At 37.0% G+C, this 22,625-nt stretch overlaps 3 protein-coding genes across 4 annotated transcripts in view; 1 reads left to right on the plus strand and 2 right to left on the minus strand.

Annotated features, from left to right (window-relative positions):
• Nucleotides 1–1,423: 1,423 nt before the first annotated feature.
• On the minus strand, nucleotides 1,424–2,399 carry LOC108068165 (fibrinogen C domain-containing protein 1-like). Its single transcript, XM_017157578.2, has 3 exons — nucleotides 2,252–2,399; nucleotides 1,637–2,191; nucleotides 1,424–1,562 (listed from the first exon to the last, which is right to left on the minus strand). The coding sequence occupies exons 1-3, from the start codon at nucleotides 2,383–2,385 to the stop codon at nucleotides 1,424–1,426; spliced, it is 828 nt and encodes a 275-aa protein (XP_017013067.2). The 5' UTR covers nucleotides 2,386–2,399.
• A 709-nt stretch (nucleotides 2,400–3,108) lies between these two features.
• Nucleotides 3,109–4,178, minus strand: LOC108068168 (ryncolin-1-like). The gene is made up of 3 exons (XM_017157582.2): nucleotides 4,032–4,178; nucleotides 3,407–3,961; nucleotides 3,109–3,340 (listed from the first exon to the last, which is right to left on the minus strand). Exons 1-3 carry the CDS (start codon nucleotides 4,163–4,165, stop codon nucleotides 3,211–3,213), a joined length of 819 nt encoding a protein of 272 aa, XP_017013071.2. The 5' UTR covers nucleotides 4,166–4,178; the 3' UTR covers nucleotides 3,109–3,210.
• Nucleotides 4,179–8,921: 4,743 nt separating this feature from the next.
• The window catches only part of fred (friend of echinoid), a 113,131-nt gene continuing 99,427 nt past the window's right edge, over nucleotides 8,922–22,625 (plus strand). For both annotated transcript variants that reach the window (XM_017157602.3, XM_017157604.2), the window contains exons 1-2: nucleotides 8,922–9,089; nucleotides 11,115–11,528. In XM_017157602.3, coding sequence (XP_017013091.2) covers nucleotides 11,501–11,528 — 28 coding nt within the window. In that variant the 5' untranslated portion in view covers nucleotides 8,922–9,089; nucleotides 11,115–11,500. The remainder of the gene's footprint in view (nucleotides 9,090–11,114; nucleotides 11,529–22,625) is intronic.

A 22,625-nucleotide genomic window follows, 5' to 3' on the forward strand; every position in this document is an offset into this window, starting at 1 on the left:
AAAATGGCAAAATGAAAAGGGGTGGGGAATGAGTATTAAAAGGGGTTTTAAAGAAGAGGCCAAGTGAGCGGAATTTGCTTTTGAAAATTTATAAACTTTTTAATAATAATATTAGATGGGACTATTTTGAAAAATAATTGCAATATTTATTTTTAATCATTAATTAAAATTGTATTTTTTTTATTACATATTTTAAAGATCTTTTAGCTACAATTTGTAATTTAAATATTTTTTAAATATTATAGAATTGGTTCATACATATTTATATTTAATACAAAATTGCGTTTTTATTTTCGAGTTATTTTATTTATTACCCTCGCTTTTTTACTTGTTTTATTTATTTTATGTGGCCTTTAACATCTGCCTTCAAATTTCACACTGTTCGCTTGGGGAGAAATTTCGCGTTTTAATTACAATAAAATATTTAACAGCTAGCTCTTCAGATGTCTAAACTTCGCTACCCGTCAAGAATTGGTGCTTTTATGACTTCCTCCCCGAGAACACATATCCTTGGGTAATTTGATAGTTATGTCTGCTCCCGGGGGTCGAGAAAGAGTTTTCCTTTTGCTCAAGGCAAAGTCAATTGAGGCGAGGCCTGAAAGGAAAAGTCGGGAAATGGAAACGAGGCCTTTTGGAATTTCGTTCGCATGAATATTTAGTTGCGTAATGTGGCCACGCCCTCGAAACAGTTTAATTTTTGCGACAGCAAAACAAAAACAAAGGCGAATGCTAATTTTATTGACATCCAAAACTCAAGAAGGCGGCACGGAAATTAAAGTCGCGAAGGGGGCGTGGCCCATCCCACTCAGTCATTAACACATTTGCGGAAAGAAAGAAGACCCAACCCACCCCCGACTTCCGCCCCTTTTCGCCGCCTGCTAATTAACACGTTTTGAATTGTGAATTTTGAAATGTGTTAAATAATGAAAACGGGGGTGCAAGAATAACAAAACAATATGCAAAAAGGATTTGGTGTTAAGGATAACAAATCGAGGTGATATTCGGCACAAAATGCGAAGGGGAAATACTCTACTTTTGATTGCATATATTTCAGGATTTTATGTATTTTATCATTCAAAGATCATAATATTTCTAAAATAAACATATTATTTCCTGCATGCATTATCAAAAAATAGTATTCGAAATCGCAAAATGAATACGATTCTTGAAAAGTAATTTATGTGCTCCCATTATAAAGTTTTTATTGTTATCATAACGATACTAAAGAAATATGTACATATAGGTACTTACATTCTTAAGTATAATATATTTTTCATTCCGACAATCGATTAAAATTCTTATGTGACTTTTTCACTTGAAATGTTTTTTAAGGGTGAACATTTGGTATTCAATATATTTTTATAAAATTTATATTTTGTGGCTATTAAGACTTTTAATTCAACAAACAATATTGGTTGGCATTTCATACAATCGGATACTTAGCATACCCTCTCGGCCTTATCATCATTACGGCCTTTTTGAGTGAGTAGTTAAAGCCATGCCATGTTGACCAAAGTACACCCTGTCCAAAGGAATTATCGCCATATACACCAGTCAAAGCGCTGAAAATCGGGTATGAATAAAATAATAAAACAATTAATATTCGACTTTTAAATATTTCAGAGGAAATATTTACCTTTCATGGCAGAAATAGTACCACCAAGCTCCTTTATAATGAACTGCACAATTCTTTTCTTTATCGATGTCATTCTTGCGATCCTTAGTACTAAACTTCATCCCCAATTGAGCGTGAAGTGAATCACCGGCGTCTCCATAAGATGATCCCACCGATTCCAAGGTGTAGATGTTGGTCCATGGTCCGACTCTAAAGTTATCGTAATGCTGGTAGCGAATTTCTCCTTCGTGATCCTCGAGGACAACCATCAGTTCCTGGGGTTCCGAATAGGTCAGCGCATGAAATAGCTCCAGTCCGAGGAAGAACTCATTGTTCAAGTCGCCAAATCCGTACTTGTAGTCCTTCCAATTGCGGTAAAAGTCCTCGCTTCCATCGCTTCGTCGCATCAATACAGTCCAACCTCCGCCGTAGTTATGCTGATCGCAGGACACCTCGAAGGGGAATTCACTGTACTCGGGCAAGCGGATCAGCAGCTTACTCTTCGTTGAATTAGCGCAGCTTTCAGGGTATTTTTTCTCCTGGTCGAGTTTTTTACCCAAGTCCTCCAAAATGTCTCTGTTATTTTATTTTAAAGCTAATTTCTTGAAAAGCTTGGCATTATTTTAAATTATTTACCGCACAGCTGCAACCTCTGATTTCACGTCTGCAATATTATTGCAAACTGACAAAAGAGTACACACTTCGCCGTCATTTTGACTGGCTAAAGAGTTTAAAACCAACACGCAGAAGAATATTCCAAAAAGCAACATGGTTACACTGCCGTTTTTTCCAGACTGAGGAACCGATCTTAATTAATTGTCTTTTTAAATAAACCTTATCGAAAAATTAGTCTTTTTACTTATCTTATCATTAGCGTCCCATTGCGAAAATTAAAACAAGAGACTATCCCGAGTATCTAATACCCGTCACTCAGCTAAAGGGAGTGCGAGGGAGATAGATATATAAATTTTGATTGCGTATAACTTTTTAATGAATGGTCCGATTTGAAAAATGTCTTCTACATTTCGATAGGTATAAATATACACAACAAAATTGCATTTATACTTCTCGGAAATCTTTAAAGATGTGGGCGCAGGACCCATTTTAAAATCGTTAGTGGGCGATTGTGGGCGTTAGAAGGGGCGTGGCGCTCGGCTAAAATAAACTTGCGCTGCGTAGGAAGCCAAAGAATATGTGTGGGAAATCTCAACCTACTAGCTTTTGTAGTTTCTGAGATCTCAGCGTTCATACAGACGGACAGACGGACATGGCTAGATCGACTCGGCTAGTGCCCCTGATCAAGAATATATATACTTTATGGGGTCGGAAACGCTTCCTTCTAGCTGTTAAATACTTTTGCACGAATCTAATATACCCTTTTACTCTACGAGTAACGGGTATAATTAATCGTAAATCATTCAGTGATTTCCACCATTGTAAATTTTTTATAGTTTTTTTACGTTGCGAAAAAAATATATTCCTTGGTGATCAAGTGTATTTTTATATTTCAACTATTATTATTATTATCTATATTGTCATTATCATCGAGTAGACATATCTAACTGATTAAATTAAAAGTTAAAAAAATAATAAGTTCACTTGGGAGAATACGATTTCGGTCTTATCATCATTGCCGCACTTTTGAGTGAGTAATAAAACCCATGCGATGTTGACCAAAGTACTCCCTGTCCATAGGAACTATCGCCATAGACACCGGTCAAAGCACTGAAAAAAGAAAAATATATAGACTTGTATATTTAAAAATATTACTTTAGTAGAAGGAATAATTACCTTATATGGCAACGAAAGTACCACCAAGCGCCTCTAAATACAACTGCACATACCCTCGTTGAATCGATGTCGTTCTTGCGATCCTTAGTACTAAACTGCATACCGATATGATGTTCAAATGAGTCTCCCGCGTCTCCATAAGAAGATCCCACCGATTCCAGGGTGTAATTATTACTCTCTGGTCCGATTTTGAAGTTGTCGTAGTGCTGGTAGCGTTTATTTCCATCGTAGTCCTCCAGGACAACCATTAGCTCCTGGGGTTCCGAATAGGTCAGCGCATGAAATAGCTCCAGTCCCAGGAAGAACTCATTATTTAACTGACCAAATCCGTACTTGTAGTCCTTCCAATCGCGGTAAAAATCTTCGCTTCCGTCGGCTCGTCGCATCAATACAGTCCAACCTCCTCCGTAGTTGTGCTGATCGCAGGACACCTCGAAGGGGAATTCTCTGTACTCGGGCAAGCGGATCAGTAACTTACTCTTCGCTGAATCAGCGCAGCTTTCTGGGTATTTTTTCTCCTGCTCGAATTTTTTGTCCAAGTCTTCCACAATTTCCCTGCCATTTTGTTTAAAATATAAACCGTATATACTTGGTACCAATTACTAAAAACAACTTGAGTATTTACCGCACAGTTGCCATCTCAGATTTTAGGTCTGCAATATTATCGCAAACAGAGAGAAGAGTACACACTTCCCTTTCATTTTGACCCGCTGAGGAACTTAAAATCAACAGGCAGCAGAATATTCCGAAAAGCAACATGGCTAGACCGCTGTTTTTTTCAGACTGAGAGACCGATCTTAAAACATTGCCATTTATAATTACCCTTATCGATGAATGATTTATTTATTTTACTTATCGTTCCTTGGACTGCTTGAGGTTGTGTAATTACCTTTGACTACAGCCGTTTAAGATTTGATGAGAAAAAAGCTTTTGTGACTAATACAAATTATTTATAAAATATATTGATTATTTTTAAGGTAATTAATTTCCGAATATTAAACAAAAGAAACATAATTTAAAAAGCAACTTGGCTTTAATTAAGCTCTTTGTAGATAGAAGAACCGTTTCACAATTTAAAGTAATCTTATCAAAAATATTATCGCTACTTGAATTGAACGATTTTGAAAGAAATTCAACCGTAATTTGATTTAGACAATGAAATAAGTGTGGGAATTTTTGAATGAATTGTTTTTATTGAATTAAATTGTATATAACAAAAATATAAATATGTTTTAATACTTCGGTCAGACTTTTAACAAAGATTTCGGAGAAATAGCATAATCTTATCTTTACCAAATCTGTACTAGAAAAGAAAACATATCAGAAAAAGTACACTGAAATCTAAAAAACATTTTTTTAAATCTATATCATAATACATTTGAAAGTGCGTCGCTATTTCCAACTTTCTTCAATTCTCTAGGTTGATTAGACGTTCCCAATCGTTTCGTGATTCCTTGACATTTTCCTCTAAAAACCCCCTAAATTTTAGACCCCCAAAGGAATCGTCGGAAGTTGTCTGAGAAGGGCGCAACCTTGAAGGTGTCAAAATAACATATTCTCCCCTTTCTACGATTTCATTACCCTATTTCCACCGCCTTCTACCGTCTGAGAGGTCCTGAGGTGGGCGTGGCACTTGTTAGGCACCAAATGAAATTAAAACGCGCATAAATTATATGGCTAACACAAAACGTTGACGACGCTGATGATGAGGCCTCCTTGAATATATTAACGCATTTGCCACGTTTCGTTTGGCTTTCTGTTCACTTCCCCCATCTTGCCTAAAAAGTTTGGTTAATTTGGTATGCAGGGGAAAAAAAGTGGGTGAATATTAATGAATTTCCGAAGGAATATATTTTAATACATTTCTATATTCAATAAAAAAATTTAAATTCTGATTATAATTGTTAATGTGCATTATGTGATAGGTTATTTTAATTTTTTTTAAAGTGTAATCATATTTTTACCCTTAGTTTTTAATCCAGGCTTTCTTTTTTTTCTGTGTAGCTTATTTTTCGGAGTCACTGTTTTTCCGACTGCATAATTGCTCAATAGTGCGGTGGAAAAAGGAAAAGGCGTCGCTTTTGTTTAAGCAATTAAGTGCGAATTGGTAGCTGGGGGTGAATGTGGGCGCGTCTGCTCTGATTTATGTGCCACGCCCCCTTTTTTCGCCCCCTTTTCTCAGTGTGTTGTTCCCAGTGTGTTCCATGTCATTTCACATTTGATTAACTGTAGTTGCTGCTGCAGCTGCAACCAAAAGTATTTCGCTACAATTTTAATTCCATCTGCACCTCTGCAACAGTTTTCCCCCTTCCACCGCTTAATTTCCAACCGCCCCACGAATCCCACCGTCACGCCCACTTTTCCGGCGTGGAAAATGCGCCCACGCATCTTACGTGCATCACATGCCAAGCAGCTGCTGTCATGTAAATTAATTAAAAATGTTTAAACCGCCGCCGGTTCGGCAGCTGCTTTTCCTGAAACATTTTCAGCGGGGAAGTAAAAAAGATTGAGGCTAAGGAAAATGGCCGGGAAAATGCATTAAAATAAAGACAATATATTTAAATAAGCCAATGACTTTAAAATAAATTAAAAAATAAGAAAACCGTGCAAGTAAGTTTATTTCGTTAAATATATTAATAGTTTAAATATATATTTATCAAAAAAGGTTTTTCTAGTGAAAGTTTAGAACTTACATAATAAGAAAATCCACCAATATTTCAACATCCGTTTTTATGAAAAGGCTACCTTACAACATTTAAAATCAGAAGTGAGTCCATAAAATTTGTAAATTTATGACTTAAGATAGCTTGTTTTCTTTAAAAAACTGAACATGTAGTCGTAAAAAAGTTAGACAAAAATATATTCGCTACTAAGAAGCCTTTTGCTACCTTTGACTATGGTGGAGAATGGTTATAAAAGTGTTGACATATTTTTATGTATTTTTATACATTTTTTTATAGACCTCTATCAAAGTTCAAAGTGTTGTCGCAGTGCTGACTTTTTATTTAAATCGAAAAAAGTTTGCACTCTGAATTGGCGGGGTGAGTAGTGAAAGTATTGAGTGGATGGTTGGGGTTAAGTCGAAAGTTGTAGACAACTAAGGACTGGTGCCCGTAGCTCCTTTTACAGGAAAGATGTCAAATGTGTGGCATTGGCATGCAAATAATAGAAGGTCTACAAGCGAACTACTGTCAGCTACACTGGAGAGTAAAAAATTTAATATAGAATTAAATTAAACTATTATAAATTGATAAATTAGAAAAAAAATATTTATTTGTTTAATTTTTAAGAAGTTAATTCTTACATTTATAATAAAAAAGCATTTATAATATATTAATTTTAAAGATTTTCTTTATTAAAAAATCATCTAACTATCAGTAAAATAATTTTAATTATTTTTAATATTTAATTATTTTTTAATTAATATTTATTTTTTATTTATTATTTTACTTATTTCCTCAATATTAAATTTAGTTTTCCAAGGATTTTCTACTGTGATCACCTCAGGCCTTCAATACGACTCCTGCTGATGCTTTTATGACAACTCAATTTCGAAACACACTTTAGTTTGCCAGCCTCAACCTCATGACTGTCTGCCTCCTCACCGGTTTCTCCACCCCTCTTCTCAATTTTCCAGCCCCCCACTACACCCCCAAATAAAAATCTACCACCTAACCTGATCTACAAGCAAAGTTGAGGAGTTTTCGTGGGCAACACACAAAACGCATAAATTTATGTCAAACATTTGTGAGGCGTCTCCACTTCCGCCCTCTCACTCACTTCGCTCTATAGCTATCTCACTTTCGGTGAAAGAGAAAATTTATTTATTTGGACTTTTTAACAACTTTTGTATTTGTCTCTGTGTGTGTGACTGAGGTGTTGGCACAACCTTTGTGGCAGTCACTTTCCCCCCTCTTTTTTTGGCAAAACTTGCCACATTCAGTTTGCAAATATTTTTTATGTGCCACGACATATTCAAAAAGGGGGGTTAAGGGGGTCAAAAATCTTCAGCCAGCGAAGGGTGAGCAATAAACTACTCACAGAATTTAGCTGGGGTAAAATGGCAGTCACTTCTGTTGATTGCTCGAAATATTCAGAGGGGCCTAAAAAATATAGTTGGCTTTCGCATATAAATTCTAGAATATTTCAGGAATATATGAGGGGCATTTAAAAATATTATAAAACCTTGGGCTAACAGAACTTTTCGACTGCACTAGTCAGGCCCAACTGTTGATTCACTTAGTAATAAAAACGAATGCACTTGCGAATGCAATAAATCAACATGTTGCCAAAAGAGAGATTTTCACCGAGAGAATAGGCGAGAGAAAAGTCTCGGAAGAAACGAGAGAGAGGGGAACGAATGGCAAGGAAACGGATTCTCTCTGGGAAAGTTAGCCAGGATTGGATTGGCAAAAAACTTGGCCAACAACCGAATCCCAACGATTATGGTCCAAAACAAAATTTCGTGAACTCAGCTTCGTGTGTGTTTATGCCCATAAACAACAAACTTCGACTGACCCCAAAACATAAATAAAACAAAAGAGCAGAGGGGGCAACAACAAACTAATAAAGTAAATTCTTTAAAAATAAATAAAATATTTATTTGGAAAAAAAACTATTACTTCGCATTAATTTACCGATAAATAAAGCTGCATATCTTTTTTTATATTTGCAATTTTGTTTTTTTTATTTTTAGTGTTGACAGCTTTTAGACTGATAATAAATGTATTTTTAACGACTGCACATAAAGCATATCTGGACAATTAAAATTGCATTTCTATAGATTATATAAGATATAAAACAAAGCAACAAGCTATACAAATTCATTTTAAATCATTTGTTTTGTTTTGGCCAGAACTATTAATATTCAATTTGTGCATATGAGCATATGAAAGTAAAACATCTGTTACAAAGCAAACTATATATAAATTAGAAGTACAACATTTTTATGAAAATGTACTCTTAAACTTATATAAAAATGTAAGCACATAAATGATAAATTTATCTAAATATTAAAGATATTGGCAGGGCGACTCAAAATACTCAATATAATTAGGCAACATTTTTATTGTTAATAGGTATTAAAAAAACACACATAATACTTTTATGACAAAACAATAAATAAATAATAATTTATTCAAGCAGCTGAACTAGAATTCAGTTTAATTCTAGTTCAGCTGCTTGAATAAATTCAGTCCTAGGACAATTTGCGGTTCCTTCGACCGAGTCCCGTTTTCTGGAGTCCCTAACCTACCACAAGGGTCCTGCAGCGGATTGTCTTTGCTCCCGAACTTAAAATTCTCGCTCCCTTGGCAACATGTTGCCAAGCCTCCTCTCTCGGCGCAGTCGCCACGCGAAATATTCAACAACCAAAAATTGGCGACTTCGTCTTCTCGGACTTCGTATGTTCTGCCGAAGTTCACTGTACTCGTTAGTCGAGCACGTTCGTCATAGTGAGCTTCGTTCTTAAGCAGGAACAAAACTGAAATTGCAGTTAGTTGGTAAGAAGCGTTCTGCGGCCACGGGCGGCAAAGCGGAAAAGTCGGGAAACAAATCGGAAAAAGTCCTAGGTGAAGAAAGAAAAGGACCTGAAATATTTAGAGAGAAAAACCGAAGAAACGCGAGTGCGGAAAAGCGTTGCAGTGGAAATTGCGGACAGGCGGAAACCGCGTTTCGTTTACATGTGCGTTTGTAATTATGCAAATTGCCGGGCAACTCTTTCGACAAATGGCACTCAAGTGCAACTGTTGCCCCGCTTTTCCCCGTGACCTTGCCCCCTGTCCCCCGCCCCCTTGCCACCCTTTCCCCCTTGCATATTCATGCCGCCAAAAAGCCAGAAACTGGGCCAAAACTAGTGCAACAAAAATAGAAAAAAGTGGAAAACCCAAAAGGGGCCAACAAACAGTGACAAACAATTTCTGCTCAATTTAAAGCCGCTGCGGAATGTTGTGCTCATCTTACCTTCGCTCATCTGTCAAATCCGTATAATTTCCTACTTTTTTCCTGCCCCGTTTGTGTGTCAGCAACTTGTTGTCCTTGGTCCTTGGTCTTTGGTCCTAGCGAAAGAACGCTAGAAACCCAGTCAGTAGCCCAGACTCCCTGGCTGTGCAAATAAAATGCAAATAAATTATTTTTATTATTCCACTGTGACAGCTGATTTCGGGGCTTTCTTTAGCATTTGCCTGGCGTTTTTCTTTTTATTATTTATTTTTCGGCCATTGTTATGGCTGCTGGTATTTTCTGCGATGTCGTTGAAAGTGGTTTAGCTTAAAGTTTCTGGCCATGCATAAGCGAATTATGAGTTGTGCCAAGGACTCACGTCGTTAAATTCGCTGAGTTATGACTGGCCGAAAGTTGCTCTTGTGAAATATATTCCTATATAGAATAAGGAAAAATCACAGCAATTGTCGAGGCCTCTGTAAAAGTCGTAGATATATTGTGAACACAAAATGCAATACATTTTTTATTGATTTCCCAGTTTGTGGCAGAATAAAATATTTAAATGGAGTTATTTGTACATTTAAAGAAACCGAAGAGCAATAAATCTCTGTGATAATAAAAGTGCAGAGAAAGCGTTGCTTAAATGTCAATTAAGAAGGATTCATTTTTTAAAGGTTTTGTAATCGGCTTAAGTTGCGATTTTGAAGAAAAACCAAAAACCGTATTTAAATATATTTTAAAATGTTTTTTTAGTAAATTTAAAAATCTTCAAGAAACGGATTGTGTAAATGGGAAAAAGTGAGAATATTTAAAGTGAAGATTAAAATTTGTTGATTTTGATTGTGATATTTTTGAATCAAGAAATACAGCAGTCTAAAATGTTTGATTCAAAATTAAACTAAAGCTAGATAAAATTAAAAAAGGGGTTTTAATGGAATGACTTCAGTAGTGATTTTAGCAAATTTTAAAAGTGCAAATCAATAAATTTTTCTAGAAACCTAAACCACTACTATTTGCATATATTTTTATGTTTTTAACCATCAATTAATAAATTACTCTATACAAACAAGACAAATTTTTGAAATCGCAGACTGAAAAAACCAGGCTGGCAACATAAATAACTCATAATTACTGAGCATTTAGTGCGGAGTAGCGCAGGAGATTTTCATTAACAATTGAGTCCCCTCGGCTCGGGTTTAAATAAATAGCCCGGCAATTGCCGAGGCTTGGCCAGAAAAGGAGGCCCATCAGACACGCCAGAGGAGTGGGATATGATAGTACGATGATACCTGGGCATAGGGATGGGGTCTTTGGGAGGCGGATGAAACCTAATAAGTTTGGAGCACGCAAGCGGTGGGCCATTTTCGAGCTGTTTGACTGACATGCTGGCCGCTCATAAGTCGCTTTTTGCCCGGGCATTGTAAACATGAATAAGACATTAGCAGCCCGGTTTACATGTGTAGAAAAGCCAAACTGCCTGGGCACAATTCCATTTGCTGTGGATCCATCTCTCTGCTCTCCACTCTCGACTCCTGGAAATTATTATTATTTGGGAAATATGTTAATTTAATGCCTGGGCATGGCTTCAATTGGACCTTTTGCTTTTCGACCCCCTTTTGCAGGCCCAAATTGAAATGTCTGAGGCCTTAAATATTCATTGCCTACTTCTAGGCGCCTTCCATCTGCATTTTGCATGAGCATGAGCAGAAGTTTGTCCGTATGTGTCTGTGTGCGTCGCATTTAATTTAATTGAAACATTTAATTACAGTGTCCTGGCATCTCGAGTGTCTGAATATTTGAAATAGCATTTCCACATTGCAGCTGGAAAATCAATTCTCAAGTGAGCCTTTAAAAACAGAAAACAGCAAATTGAAAAGGAAATTAAAAACACAAAAAAAACAGTTGTGAAAACAAAAACGCAAACCGCAGAAACAAAAACCGGGAAATGTGTCTCGGGATAATCGTCATCGAAATTGCATTGCCATTGCACCGACATTAAAATGCAATTTGTGCCAAGCGGCGGACTCCAGTTGCTGTCAAACTGTTGCCTCTTTAGCGGATTAATATTTCTGTAAATACCACGCAAAAAATCAAAGAGAAACGAAAAAAATACGCTCTGAAAACAGAAAATTCATCAGCAACACACAGCCAAACATGTCGACCATAAAGCTGCTCATTATCGGTAAGTTTTATCTCACAATTAAACAGAAACAAAGGGGTAAAAAAACATTAATGGAGGCACGAACTCGAAATCAGGCCGAAGCAGCGGCTGCTGCGGTTTATTTTGTTTTACCGTTTCAATTTTATTTCCATGACCTCTCCCTGAGGTTTATTTTTAAGGTGCAACGGCAACAAAATGTGGCAACTAAGTGTAGTTAATACTTTTGGTTTATTTGTATACCTTAAATTAAAGTAAATATTTAAATTAAGTTCTCAATGAAGTATAATTCAATTACTTTGATTTTCATATATGAAGTAAAATGATATATGAAGTAGAAAAAGCCAAAATACGCGACATAGTACTCTTAACCAAAATAGTTGCATAAATGTACTTAATATATATGACTTAAATTGAATAATGATCTGAAAATGTATAAATCATTTTATTGCAAATTTTTACAAAATTTACCTTTTGTTATAAAATAAAAAACTGACCTGAGTTCGCCCTTTAATTAGTTTGTAAAAAACTTTTTTTACAAAATTCCGATATTTAACAACAAACTTAATAAAAAAGTTCCTTCCCCATTCAGAAGCCGCTTTTCCATATGCCTTAAGGTATTTTTTTTACCTTTGCATATTTTTAAAGACTTTGCCTTCAGTTCTTGGGATGCAAAACGCCCTTGATTGGAGCCACCGCCATATGAAGCTTGTTTTTCAGACCCAGCCGATTGCATTCTTCTTGCGTGACTGACTTTCACCTTTAGCTCCCCCTCCCTTATGCATTCTCATTTTCCTTTTTTTTCCTGCCGTGCCACGCCCCCCGTTTTCCTTGCCACTTGTTATCTGCCCCTTCTGGCGGTTTTCATTTTTATGTGCGCTCTGGGAAATTCACAATGCCGCAAAAGGCGTTTACGTGAAGAGGGGCGAAGTGGGCTGAGTGACCATAAACAAAAGACACCACCCACTCATCAACAACATCATGGACATCATCCTTCTCCCAAACTCACTTCGCAGCTCCAAAAAAAAGAGAAATTCGGTTAACAATTCATTTCCGCGCTTTGGGCTCCATAAATTGCTTTTATTAGGCAGGCGCAACGAACGGTACGGACTACGTATATATGGGTAATAATAATATACTTCAAGTTTTTGCATAACAAATAAAACGAATCAAATTAAGAGCTTACGAAGGGGCGAGGGTGAAACGGATCTCCTCCACGGAGAAAAAAATTAATGCACAAAAAAGGGTAATAAAATAGTAACAACAAATAGGGAAACAATAGCTGCGAGTTTCTATTGATGATTGAGAGAATGAATAAATTATAAATACATTTGTAATGATTTTTATTGCCCAATACGTTGTTTTTTTTATATATTTTATAGTTTAGCAACATATTTTATTTATATTTCTTTATTAGCAAACAATTATAATTCATAAAATCCAAAATTACTAAAATTATTTTTCATTTGAATTAAATTAATACATTTCTGAGCCGATTATATTTGATTTAAATATATGCAACTATTTTAAAATTGTTATAAATATTATTATATATTTAAAGATTCACAATTTACTCTCTTTATACAGTAGCTCCATAAATCAAGGGATTCTCTTATTTTTTCTGCGTGTAATTCAGCCCTTGAGGCAGTGACAAGTTGTGAAGCGGGCCAGTCAGGGTCAGCTTTTGGTTTTGGACCAAGTTGTTGACAGCGCGTCCTGGGCACGCAGGCAATAAAATTCAATATTTCATTAAAACGCACGTTACGCATACGCAGCGTGGCACGAGTCCAGACCAAAACCAAACGAAACGAAATGAAACGAAACGGAAAAAGGCAACCGCAGACTGCGTGATGTTGTTGCTTTTATCACACGCAGGTCCGACGTTCAAATCGGATTTCGTGTTATTAGCACTGGACTCACCGCTCCCCCTTTCCCACACGCTTTTCCGCGTTTTCCTATACGAATTTCCATGCACCAAGGAAAATAGTTAATGAAAATGGTTTTACTTCTCTAGTATTTTAATTTCAATTGAATTCAATTTTAATTTGATTCCTAAAATATTTGAAAATAAAAAAGAATTGTAAAAATCGTCCAGGGAAATAAAAAGATATATTTAAATTGTAAATAATTTGTATATTATTATATAAACATATTAAAATATACCTCCATTAATTAAACATTTTAAAATATAATTAATAATTAATCAACAAACCATTATAAAATTCGTAAAAAATGTGTAGGAATATATTTTAATCTGAAATAGTATTACACTTTTTCTCAGTGCATCTCCCTTTTTTGATTTGTCAGACAGAGCAAATGTCGACTGAGAGTACTCGAATTTCGCCCACGAATTGAGTCGTTTGTCGCTGTGGACTTCTCAGTGACATTCCCCGGCTGTAGTGGCCTCTCCTTCGCTCTCCCTGTCGCCATCTCCTTCCATCTCCATTTCTCCGGGCTCTGGGATTGGGATTGGGTTTGGCTTCGGGTGGCCTCCGGTTTTTGGTTTTTGGTTAGGCGGCTGCGACGCTGACAGATTATTTGCTTTATTATTCATAAGAACTACAGCGAGAACCGGGGTCATGGGGCACTGCTGTAATTCATTGTGTTTCAGGGGGTAACAAAGGGTAGATTGTTACGATTCCATCACAATGAGAGTTTAGTTGGGCCCGGAATGGAATTGCAATTGCAGAGGAATTGAAACGGATGAGTGCTCCTTCTTGGATGAATAAAAAAGAAGTTACGTTTTCTCAAGAACGATTGTGTTTTTAATTTCGTAAAAGCTTTAATACTCCATATTTTTTCAGTGAATGTGAAAATAAATCTATTGGTGATCATTTTAAGATTTTTGTTTAATCATCAGTATATTTTTCACATTTTGGCCTCTGAGAACTTAAAAAAATTAAAAATTAACCTTGCTTAGTTATTTGGGCTCTAAAAAGCGTTAAATTTAAAAAAAAAATTTGCCTAGTTGTATGGACTCAGCTAAGAACTTATTTATAAAAATCAGTGTCTAGTTGTATGTAACATTGCCTCGTGTTTTGGGCTTCTTAAGTAATGGCGGAAATATAAGGCAGAAAACCAAAATTTATTTTATATAATGATATATAATATTAAAATGTAAATAAAAGAAAATTATCTTTGTATTTTTATTTATCTAGTAAATTTAGTGAAATTCTTATTAGTTACCTTGCCATAAAATCTTTAAAGTTGAAAAGTCTGGATAATTCCTCAAAGCCCAGGGTAATTAACATAGCCCTCGCCAGGGGGCGCCCCACCAGCTTAATGACCCCTAGAGGGAGCCGCCGATAAAAAACATTTAAATGCTTAATCCCCTCGAAATGGCTTTTTTACAGGGTGTTTGGTGCGTTCAGGCTGCTCGGCCAGTGTCTTGATTATAATGTGTAGCTACTCATTTGGATTTATTAATTGCGTCCTGGCATTGTGCGTAGCAAGTAAATTAATTAGCAAATACTTGCTTTAATAATCATTTTAATGGAATTTGTAATTTAATGCGCCTAACGAGAGAGTTTTATTACGAGGAGATTACGAGCGAAGGAAAATCCAAACCCCCCCTCTCTTATTGATTTTCCCCGTAATGAAATCGCTCCGTCTGCGCTCGCAATGTTTTACTGTCTGACAAGTCACCGCATGACCAGACCACAATTTGTTTAAGCGGCTTTAAATATTTCAACATGCCAACTTGCCAATCGAGCCCACAAATGGAAATGGCCAGGGATCGGAGATCAGGGGTCTGGGGTCAGGGGTCACTCAACTCCACTCGGTAAACGGGACAGTCAATCACTTTATACAACTTTTTATGGCACGACATTAATTGATGGCCAGCGGTGTTGGTGATACTAAATAGAAGCACTCGAAAAAAGTTAAATTAACAGAAAGACTTCACAAAGTGATATACCAAAATATAAATCGAATCTAAATATTTCAAAAATTGTTGTATTTACAAATGGCAACACATTTTCTATACATGAAATAGACTGAAGGAAAAAACTGTTTTGACAATTTCTCAAATTATAGTAATTTTAAATAAAGCAAATAAAAAATTAAAATAACAACGTCTAAAATATTTAAATGCGACTACACTAAATACATTTTTATTTTTATAAAAAAATCATTTAACAGTATGAACTTTGATATTCAGGCTTTAAAACCACATTAACAAATTTTTAACCCCATATGAAAATTAATTTTTCCCACGATGCAAACTGCCGGTAATAAATTAATAAAAATTCCGCTCGATTTATATCCCAAATCTGTACATTTATAAGTCCCTGCGTATTTTTTGCGAGTGCGTATAAAACCAAAATACGCATCGTAAAAGCCAATTGAAATTGTTTTTTATTTGCGAGTGGCAGGAAATAATTATTTGCGTGCCTGCCGAGTTTTTCCTACTCCCCCAACTGCCGTTCGCATTTTACGATTTGATATGCTAAATAGCCGAAAAGTTGGCCATAAATTTTTAAAGCTTTCAATTATAATGACGATAAGCGTCACGTAGCCATGGCACCTCTCCAACTCTCCGAAAACAGATAAGTTTTCCCGGAGTTTGGGAAATATATTTTCCAGCACATTGCACACACTCGACTGCAAAGCTCAAAAACACCCACACACACACAGATGGACAAACTCGAATTGCATAAATTTTCCAAAGCCAAAAGCAAAAGGGGCGTAGGCGGGGGCGTGGCCAAAGTTGGCCCGATAAACGCTGCAAATGCTTTAAGACTTGTCATATCATTCCCTCACACGTGTGCTTCTGTGTGTGTGTGGGCTGTCACTGTGTGTATGTGTGTTATCTTTTAATTAAACATGAAAGTGAGTTTGGCGAGCAAATTTGCTCAAACACACTGCAAGCAAACAAACAAACAGGCAAACAAACCGCCTGCGGCAAACATACAAATCATTAAAAAAGAAGGTAAACCAAGCCAAAGGAGACGGGTATAAAAAGTACCTAAAGCTTGAATAAAAACTCCCCACATTTTGGGCCAAAGGTGAGTGTCAACGAGTTGAAGCTGCCTTTGACAGCCAGCCAAAAGTCTCACTTTAAATAAACTTTTGGAAATTTTGGAAGTTTTTCCCAGCTGCTGGTGAAATTTTTTGTTTTTTTTTTTGTTTTAGACTTCCTAAAGCGACGGGATATATAAAGAGAAAACTGTTGTGGAATAATATACTTTCACTATAAATACTGATTTAAAAATAATGTTTAAAATTTTTAAATAATTATTCAATTTTAAAAGCTAAAAATATTAACCTTAAAAAAATCAAAGTTAATATACCTTATTTTCACAAGTTTTTCACACATTTTACAGACGTTTCTAGAAATAAACCTACTAAAATAGCAATGCTAATATGTAGTTCTCAGTTAAAGAAATACCTTATAAGCTAGATTCTTGACTTCTATTAAATTGTGTTGAATTCCGCGTAACTTAGTTTACCCCAATCAATTCAGCCACCGCCTTAAAGCCTTCCCCCTTTCCGACGTAAAGCTTATCCAACCAATTTAGACAAATTCCTGTTTGCTCAGTACGAGAGGAGGAGAGCCCAACCGTGGAATCAACCCACACACATGGCCGCAAAAAAGACCGGAGACACAGAAGTTCTCAGTGTGTTTGTACCTTCAGCCATAAGTCCACGCCGTACAAACATGTCAACCGAGCACTAAACCACATTAAGAGGAGCTGGGGATATAGCCCACTTTACGCCGCCCCCAGCCCCCTGAAAATATAGACAAAAAAGGGGGCGGGCCAGGATCTTTATGTCCTGGAAACTCAAATAGCGAACGCAGACAGCATCCGACATGTGTGACAAGACAATGGCATTAGTTCTAGCTGAAGCTTTCTTATGGAGGAATAGGAACAACCATAAGTTATGAAAGTTATTCCAAAATTTATAAGATTTTTCTACCTTTTCCACACAGAGCACGTCTGCTTTTCCAGGGGCAATAAAAACGTGGCAAAAGTCCTAAAAACAAACAGCATACGCATATCTAATTGAAGCTATGCCAAAAACACATACCACACCTCTACCTCCTAAAAATAAGAACGACATTTTACACAGACGCTTAAACCAGTTTGCAAAAAAAAAGAGAGGAGGAAAAAATATATAAGAAGTCGTTTGAAATCAAAGGCAGCGAACAAACCGCAGACACAATCACCAGAAAATGTCCTTTGGGTGTAAAATCGATTAAGGCTCTTGCTGCGGGGAGGAAAGAGGGCGGAAGTCAATCAGCGGGCTGGGGATATAGTATCACTGCTCCCCAGACATCGGGGAATTACACATGCTCAGCATTACAGGTGTGTGAAGGCATGCGAAAGTGCCTGGCTAATAAGCCAGCGACATCTCGAAGATTCCCATCTCGGTTTTTGTGTCGCCGACATTAATACTTGTGGAATTGAAAGAGATTTAGTTGTAATTTTAACGACTAGGAGATACCATTTAGGAATTTGATAGAAAATAATTAAATAAATATATTTATTAGTTATAATAGAACTACAAACATTTGCATGTGAAAAATATACAAAACTTCTTTTAAATATTCATAAAATAAATATATTTAATAAGCCTGACCAAATATGTTCTCATTTTAAAGCCTATCCCTGCCTGCCATCTTACTTATATTTTCCGCCTCCTAATAACTTCACTACAAATTATAAAGCTCCCTCATCAAGGGTATCAAATAAAGAACGGATGTGTTTGGCATTAGTAAAAGAATTTCCCCCGTGTTTGCTGCGATGACAGAAAAAGGGAGATGGAATTGGAGTGGGGGAATCCAAAGGAAGACAGACACGATGATGAAGGGTGATGAAGGGATGGGCGGTCTCCTGTTTGGTGTATATGCTTGGTTTACTGTAATTGCACGACAAAGTAAGCGCGTAACTGCATATTTACATATCACTCTGCGACGACGACGTCGACGTCAACTCGATGAGAAGCGCGGAGAAGGGCGCGGCCGCGACACAGAAGAGTGAGAAGCACGGAGAAGGGCGGGGAATGAATTAAAATAAATTAAAGCATGCTTTCAGGCTTTCAGCTCTCCGCTCCGCGCACATGTAAATAATGCAACGCAATTTTTCTCACGCGAGAGATCCCGACAATGACTGCTTCTTTCCCTGATTGATATGTCCGTCGTTCGTCGTCCGTCGTCCCGCTCGAAGGATCTTATCCGCTCAAGCTCAAGGTGTTGAATCATTTAAGATGTCGCTTTGATTGCACCATCCCAAGGATGCCCAAGGATGCCGATGAAGGATGTGGCCCCCAAGGCACTCGAGTTATTACGGCTGCTCGTGGCATTCCATTCCATTCCGCGCCCTAGGCGGATATTCTCCCCTTGAAAGGCAAATCAATTAGATACATGAATCAGTTGAAACCCCGAGATGTATATATGCGTACACAAGCCCCCGGGCGTTTGATTAAAGTGCAGAGTGAAGCGAATGCAAAGGAAAGTCATTAAATGCAGCATGCAAAAATACGTAACATTTAATACAGAGTAATATTTGCAATATAAACATGAACAAATTTCGATTTCCGAAAATAAATCAGTTAGTATTTCTCCATTTTAATGAGGTTAATCCTTTCGTAAATTTCCGAAGAATCGCTTGGTGCAAGAAGCAGAACTCAGCCAGTGGCTTTTAATTCAGTATTTCCTGCCAAGAAGGACAAACACCAACATATGTACATTCACAAAACCGAAAGCCAACTATAAATATTCTGCCAGATAACACACATATCGCACAACTTTTGCCGAGCGAAGAGAGAACATAAATTATGTGGAAAACTATTGCCAAAGCGAAAAGGAAAGCCACGGACTCGGACTCGACAAAAAACAAAAAGCGAAGAATTCGGAATTTCAGCGGAACCGAGTTTGCAGCACCTTGGTTACCTTTGTCCACTCTTTATCCGTTCTTTGTCCGTTCTCATTTTGTGTCAGGTATTTCCCCAGGTATATAGTACCCCTGAAACCCCCACCCATCCAGCAACAACTGTCAAGCGTACCCTCGGCCATGTCTTGGTTACGCATTCCCCACTGTACCGCCCTCATGTGCTCCTCCTTAGCGGCGGTGGTAGCTTGTTAATCCACATACAAATATTGCGCATACGCCCCGTGAAGCTGAAAGCAAAAACTAAGCGTTACACTTTACCAAATTTATTGATATTTTATGCATAAATATTAACAAAACAACTGAAGAATATCTTGATAAATAAATAAGGCAAATGACTTTCTTCTACAGATTCCAACTACATTAATTGCATTCATTAAAATCCATAAATAATATTTATATACATATAAATTTCTCAAAAGAAATTTAAAAAAATAAATCAAATAAAATAAAAGAATTTTAAAAATCCTTTAAAAGGTTACATTTTTAAATAGCTAAGAGATTTATTGCCTTTTATAAATAAAACATTTTTTTTTGCCAAATCATTTCCAAAATTCCTTTACTCTGCAATAATTTTGGACAAATTAAAACAAGTAACATGGCCAATGTCTGCATTTTCAGGACTTATTTAATTAATTATTTACCTCGCAAATAGTTAGCTTATTTGCAAATATTTTGTGGTTTTTAGAGGAATTTTATGATTTGATTTTCTGTAGTGCAGTTTCGTTTACAACTAGGTGAGCTTTGTTTTGCTTTTGCTTTCGCCCTCGCACTGTTGTTTTATTAACCTAATAACTAAATGGCAAAGGCGCCCCTTTTGAAACCCCTTGTGAAACCCCTTTGAAACTCTCCACATTCTATTCTCTTTTTCCGCGTGTCAGCCGTGGGCAAAAGCCAGAGTCCAAAATGAGTGGAATGCGGGTGTCTTGTCTTTGTTTTCTGTATGTGTGTTTGCTCCACTTGTCAACTGCAGCAGTGGCTACTGTACAGGCGAGCCCCGTTCTCAGTTCTCCGTTCTCCATTCTTAACTTTTATTATATTTTTTACCCGTAGCTACTTATCTAACACCTTTGACTCCATTACGCCGCTTCCTGCGGCAACCAGGCGGCTTACCTGTCATGGCAACCCTTCCAGAGCTTGGCTTGTCGGGATTTTAATTAGCACTGGAGATGCAACAGGACCTCCTGCCCCTCCCCCTGCTTTTCCAGGATGTCCAGTGCAGAATTTCCTGCATGTCCTTGCGCTTCACACCGTTTTACCTGCTCGCTGGTTTGGCAAAACGTTTTGGCCCCCGTTTTTCCACAGCTTTCCTTTCGTTGACACGCTCTTGTCGCTCATTATCCTTTATGAATTTTTCATAAAATGCAGAAGCACAGCAGCAGCAGGAGCAACAAGAAAAAAATGGAATAAAAAAGGAGCCAAGTTGCCAAAGAAACTTCAAGCAATTGAAATTATATATTATATTTTTTTTCGGCGGCAAAGGATAATTTCTTAAGCACGTGCCGGGCAAGCTAATGCCAGAAAAGGCAGAGAAAGATGGAGCCAACCCAAATTAGATTTAAGCAACTCCATTGAAGTGTGGATCAGGGGAGTCCCCGCGAGCCGTAACCTTACTTTGCTCAGCAGAAGTCGCCCCAAGGACCTCTGCCTTTCTTTCTTTCGGTTTCTGTTTCTGCTTCCCCAACTGGCATTTCGCCCTCTCGCCACGTGGCGCTGCATTTTTTATTACAATTTCGCACTTCCGCTGCTCTTTTCTTTTGGCTGGGGTCTGCCAGGGGTTAAATTCTTAGGAGTAGGGGTTAAGAAGTAAATTCTCCCCTTTCCAGGTGCTGGTTGCACTTTTTCGAGGCTTTCTTTCTGTTCACGCGAAATAGTATTTCGGTTTCTTATTATAAATGTCAAGGATAGCATATATTTTTATATAGTTTTTTAATATTTTCTATTCTATTTTCTGTAAATAGGTAATACAATTAACATACAATGTTTGTAAATCTAGAAACTATTTTATTATTTATTAAAAAACCAGATATAAATATAAATCGAAGAAAATCATATTTTAAAATAGGGAATAGAATTTACATAAAATTTTTGGAAAGCTACAAAATATTTTAATATTTATTTCAAAACAAGAAGTAAATACAAATCGAAAATAATTTTTTTTTAAATCTTTTTTATATTTTGTAATAATTAGCTATTTATTTATAAGGTAAACCTTTTTTTTAGATAACTTTCTCCAGACCCTTACCAAACTTCTTCTTTCCATAAATCCCATTTCCTTTGACCCCCTCGCTTGCGAAACCTTTCGCTATCTTTTCGCACCTGTCTAATTGTTTTTCCTCCAGTTAATTACTTCCCACAGGACCTTCTAATTTCCAGGGTATCTCCGAGTAACCATCTCTCCGAGGACTTTTCCCCAGGTTTTTCCCATGCGCCCGGGCAGAGCTGTGTGCATAATTTCTTTTTGTGCAAATTGCAGCGCTTAGTTTTCTTATTTCCTTCGCCCTTTCAGCATTCCAGTTTCTGTGTTGTTCTGCTTTCAATTAGAATGAGCGAGGCAACAGTTTGTCCTCAACCTTTTTTTTGTCTCAACACAGAGCCCCGCGGCAATTGTCTTTCTGTTGTAAGTGGGATGCTAAATCTACGGCAACTCCTTCGTTGTCTTTTCCACGGGGGCTTGGGGCAGGGGGAAACCGCCGAGAAAATCGCTGAAAACATAGGGAAAACCCAGGCCCAGTTGCACTTTTGTTTCGAGTCGCTGAGCCACGACACTCGGCAGTTTTTGGCCCCGAGGTCCCAGACGGATGCTCCTTGCCATAACTAAAATAAGACACTCGTCGTGGGGCTGCTCTTTCCTTCAGGTTTTTCCTCCTCAGATTTTCCCCGCTCATTTTGCATTTTTCATCTTGCATTTCGCACTCACCATTCCATTCTGAATTCCCGCCTCTATTGTTGTTTTCCCACCGCCACTCGAGTTGCACTTTTCGCAGTGCACATGCCGATATATATGGTTCTTTTGGAGTCTCTAATTGTTCTGCTCTTTCGGAGGGTATTTTAATATTTTTATTTTCAATTTATAAGATTTTTAAATATATTGTTTAATTTTTTAGCAGTCCATAAAACCTGCCATACCAAAAAACTCACTCAAAGGTAATAAATGTGCAAGTTAAATCAAAATCAATCCTATTATCCATAATCATAAGAATTATTTAATTTTTATTTTCATTATTAA

The sequence above is a fragment of the Drosophila takahashii genome, chromosome 2L (genome assembly GCF_030179915.1).
Source record: "Drosophila takahashii strain IR98-3 E-12201 chromosome 2L, DtakHiC1v2, whole genome shotgun sequence".
Lineage (NCBI taxonomy): Eukaryota > Metazoa > Arthropoda > Insecta > Diptera > Drosophilidae > Drosophila > Drosophila takahashii.

Coding starts and splice junctions, on each gene's coding strand:
- LOC108068165 (XM_017157578.2), bottom strand. CDS start 2,385: ATGTTGCTTTTTGGAATATTCTTCTGCGTGTTGGTTTTAAACTCTTTA. Junction 2,192..2,251: donor TCAGAGGTTGCAGCTGTGCG/GTAAATAATTTA, acceptor ATAAAATAACAG/AGACATTTTGGAGGACTTGG. Junction 1,563..1,636: donor TACTATTTCTGCCATGAAAG/GTAAATATTTCC, acceptor CCCGATTTTCAG/CGCTTTGACTGGTGTATATG.
- LOC108068168 (XM_017157582.2), bottom strand. CDS start 4,165: ATGTTGCTTTTCGGAATATTCTGCTGCCTGTTGATTTTAAGTTCCTCA. Junction 3,962..4,031: donor TCTGAGATGGCAACTGTGCG/GTAAATACTCAA, acceptor ACAAAATGGCAG/GGAAATTGTGGAAGACTTGG. Junction 3,341..3,406: donor TACTTTCGTTGCCATATAAG/GTAATTATTCCT, acceptor TTCTTTTTTCAG/TGCTTTGACCGGTGTCTATG.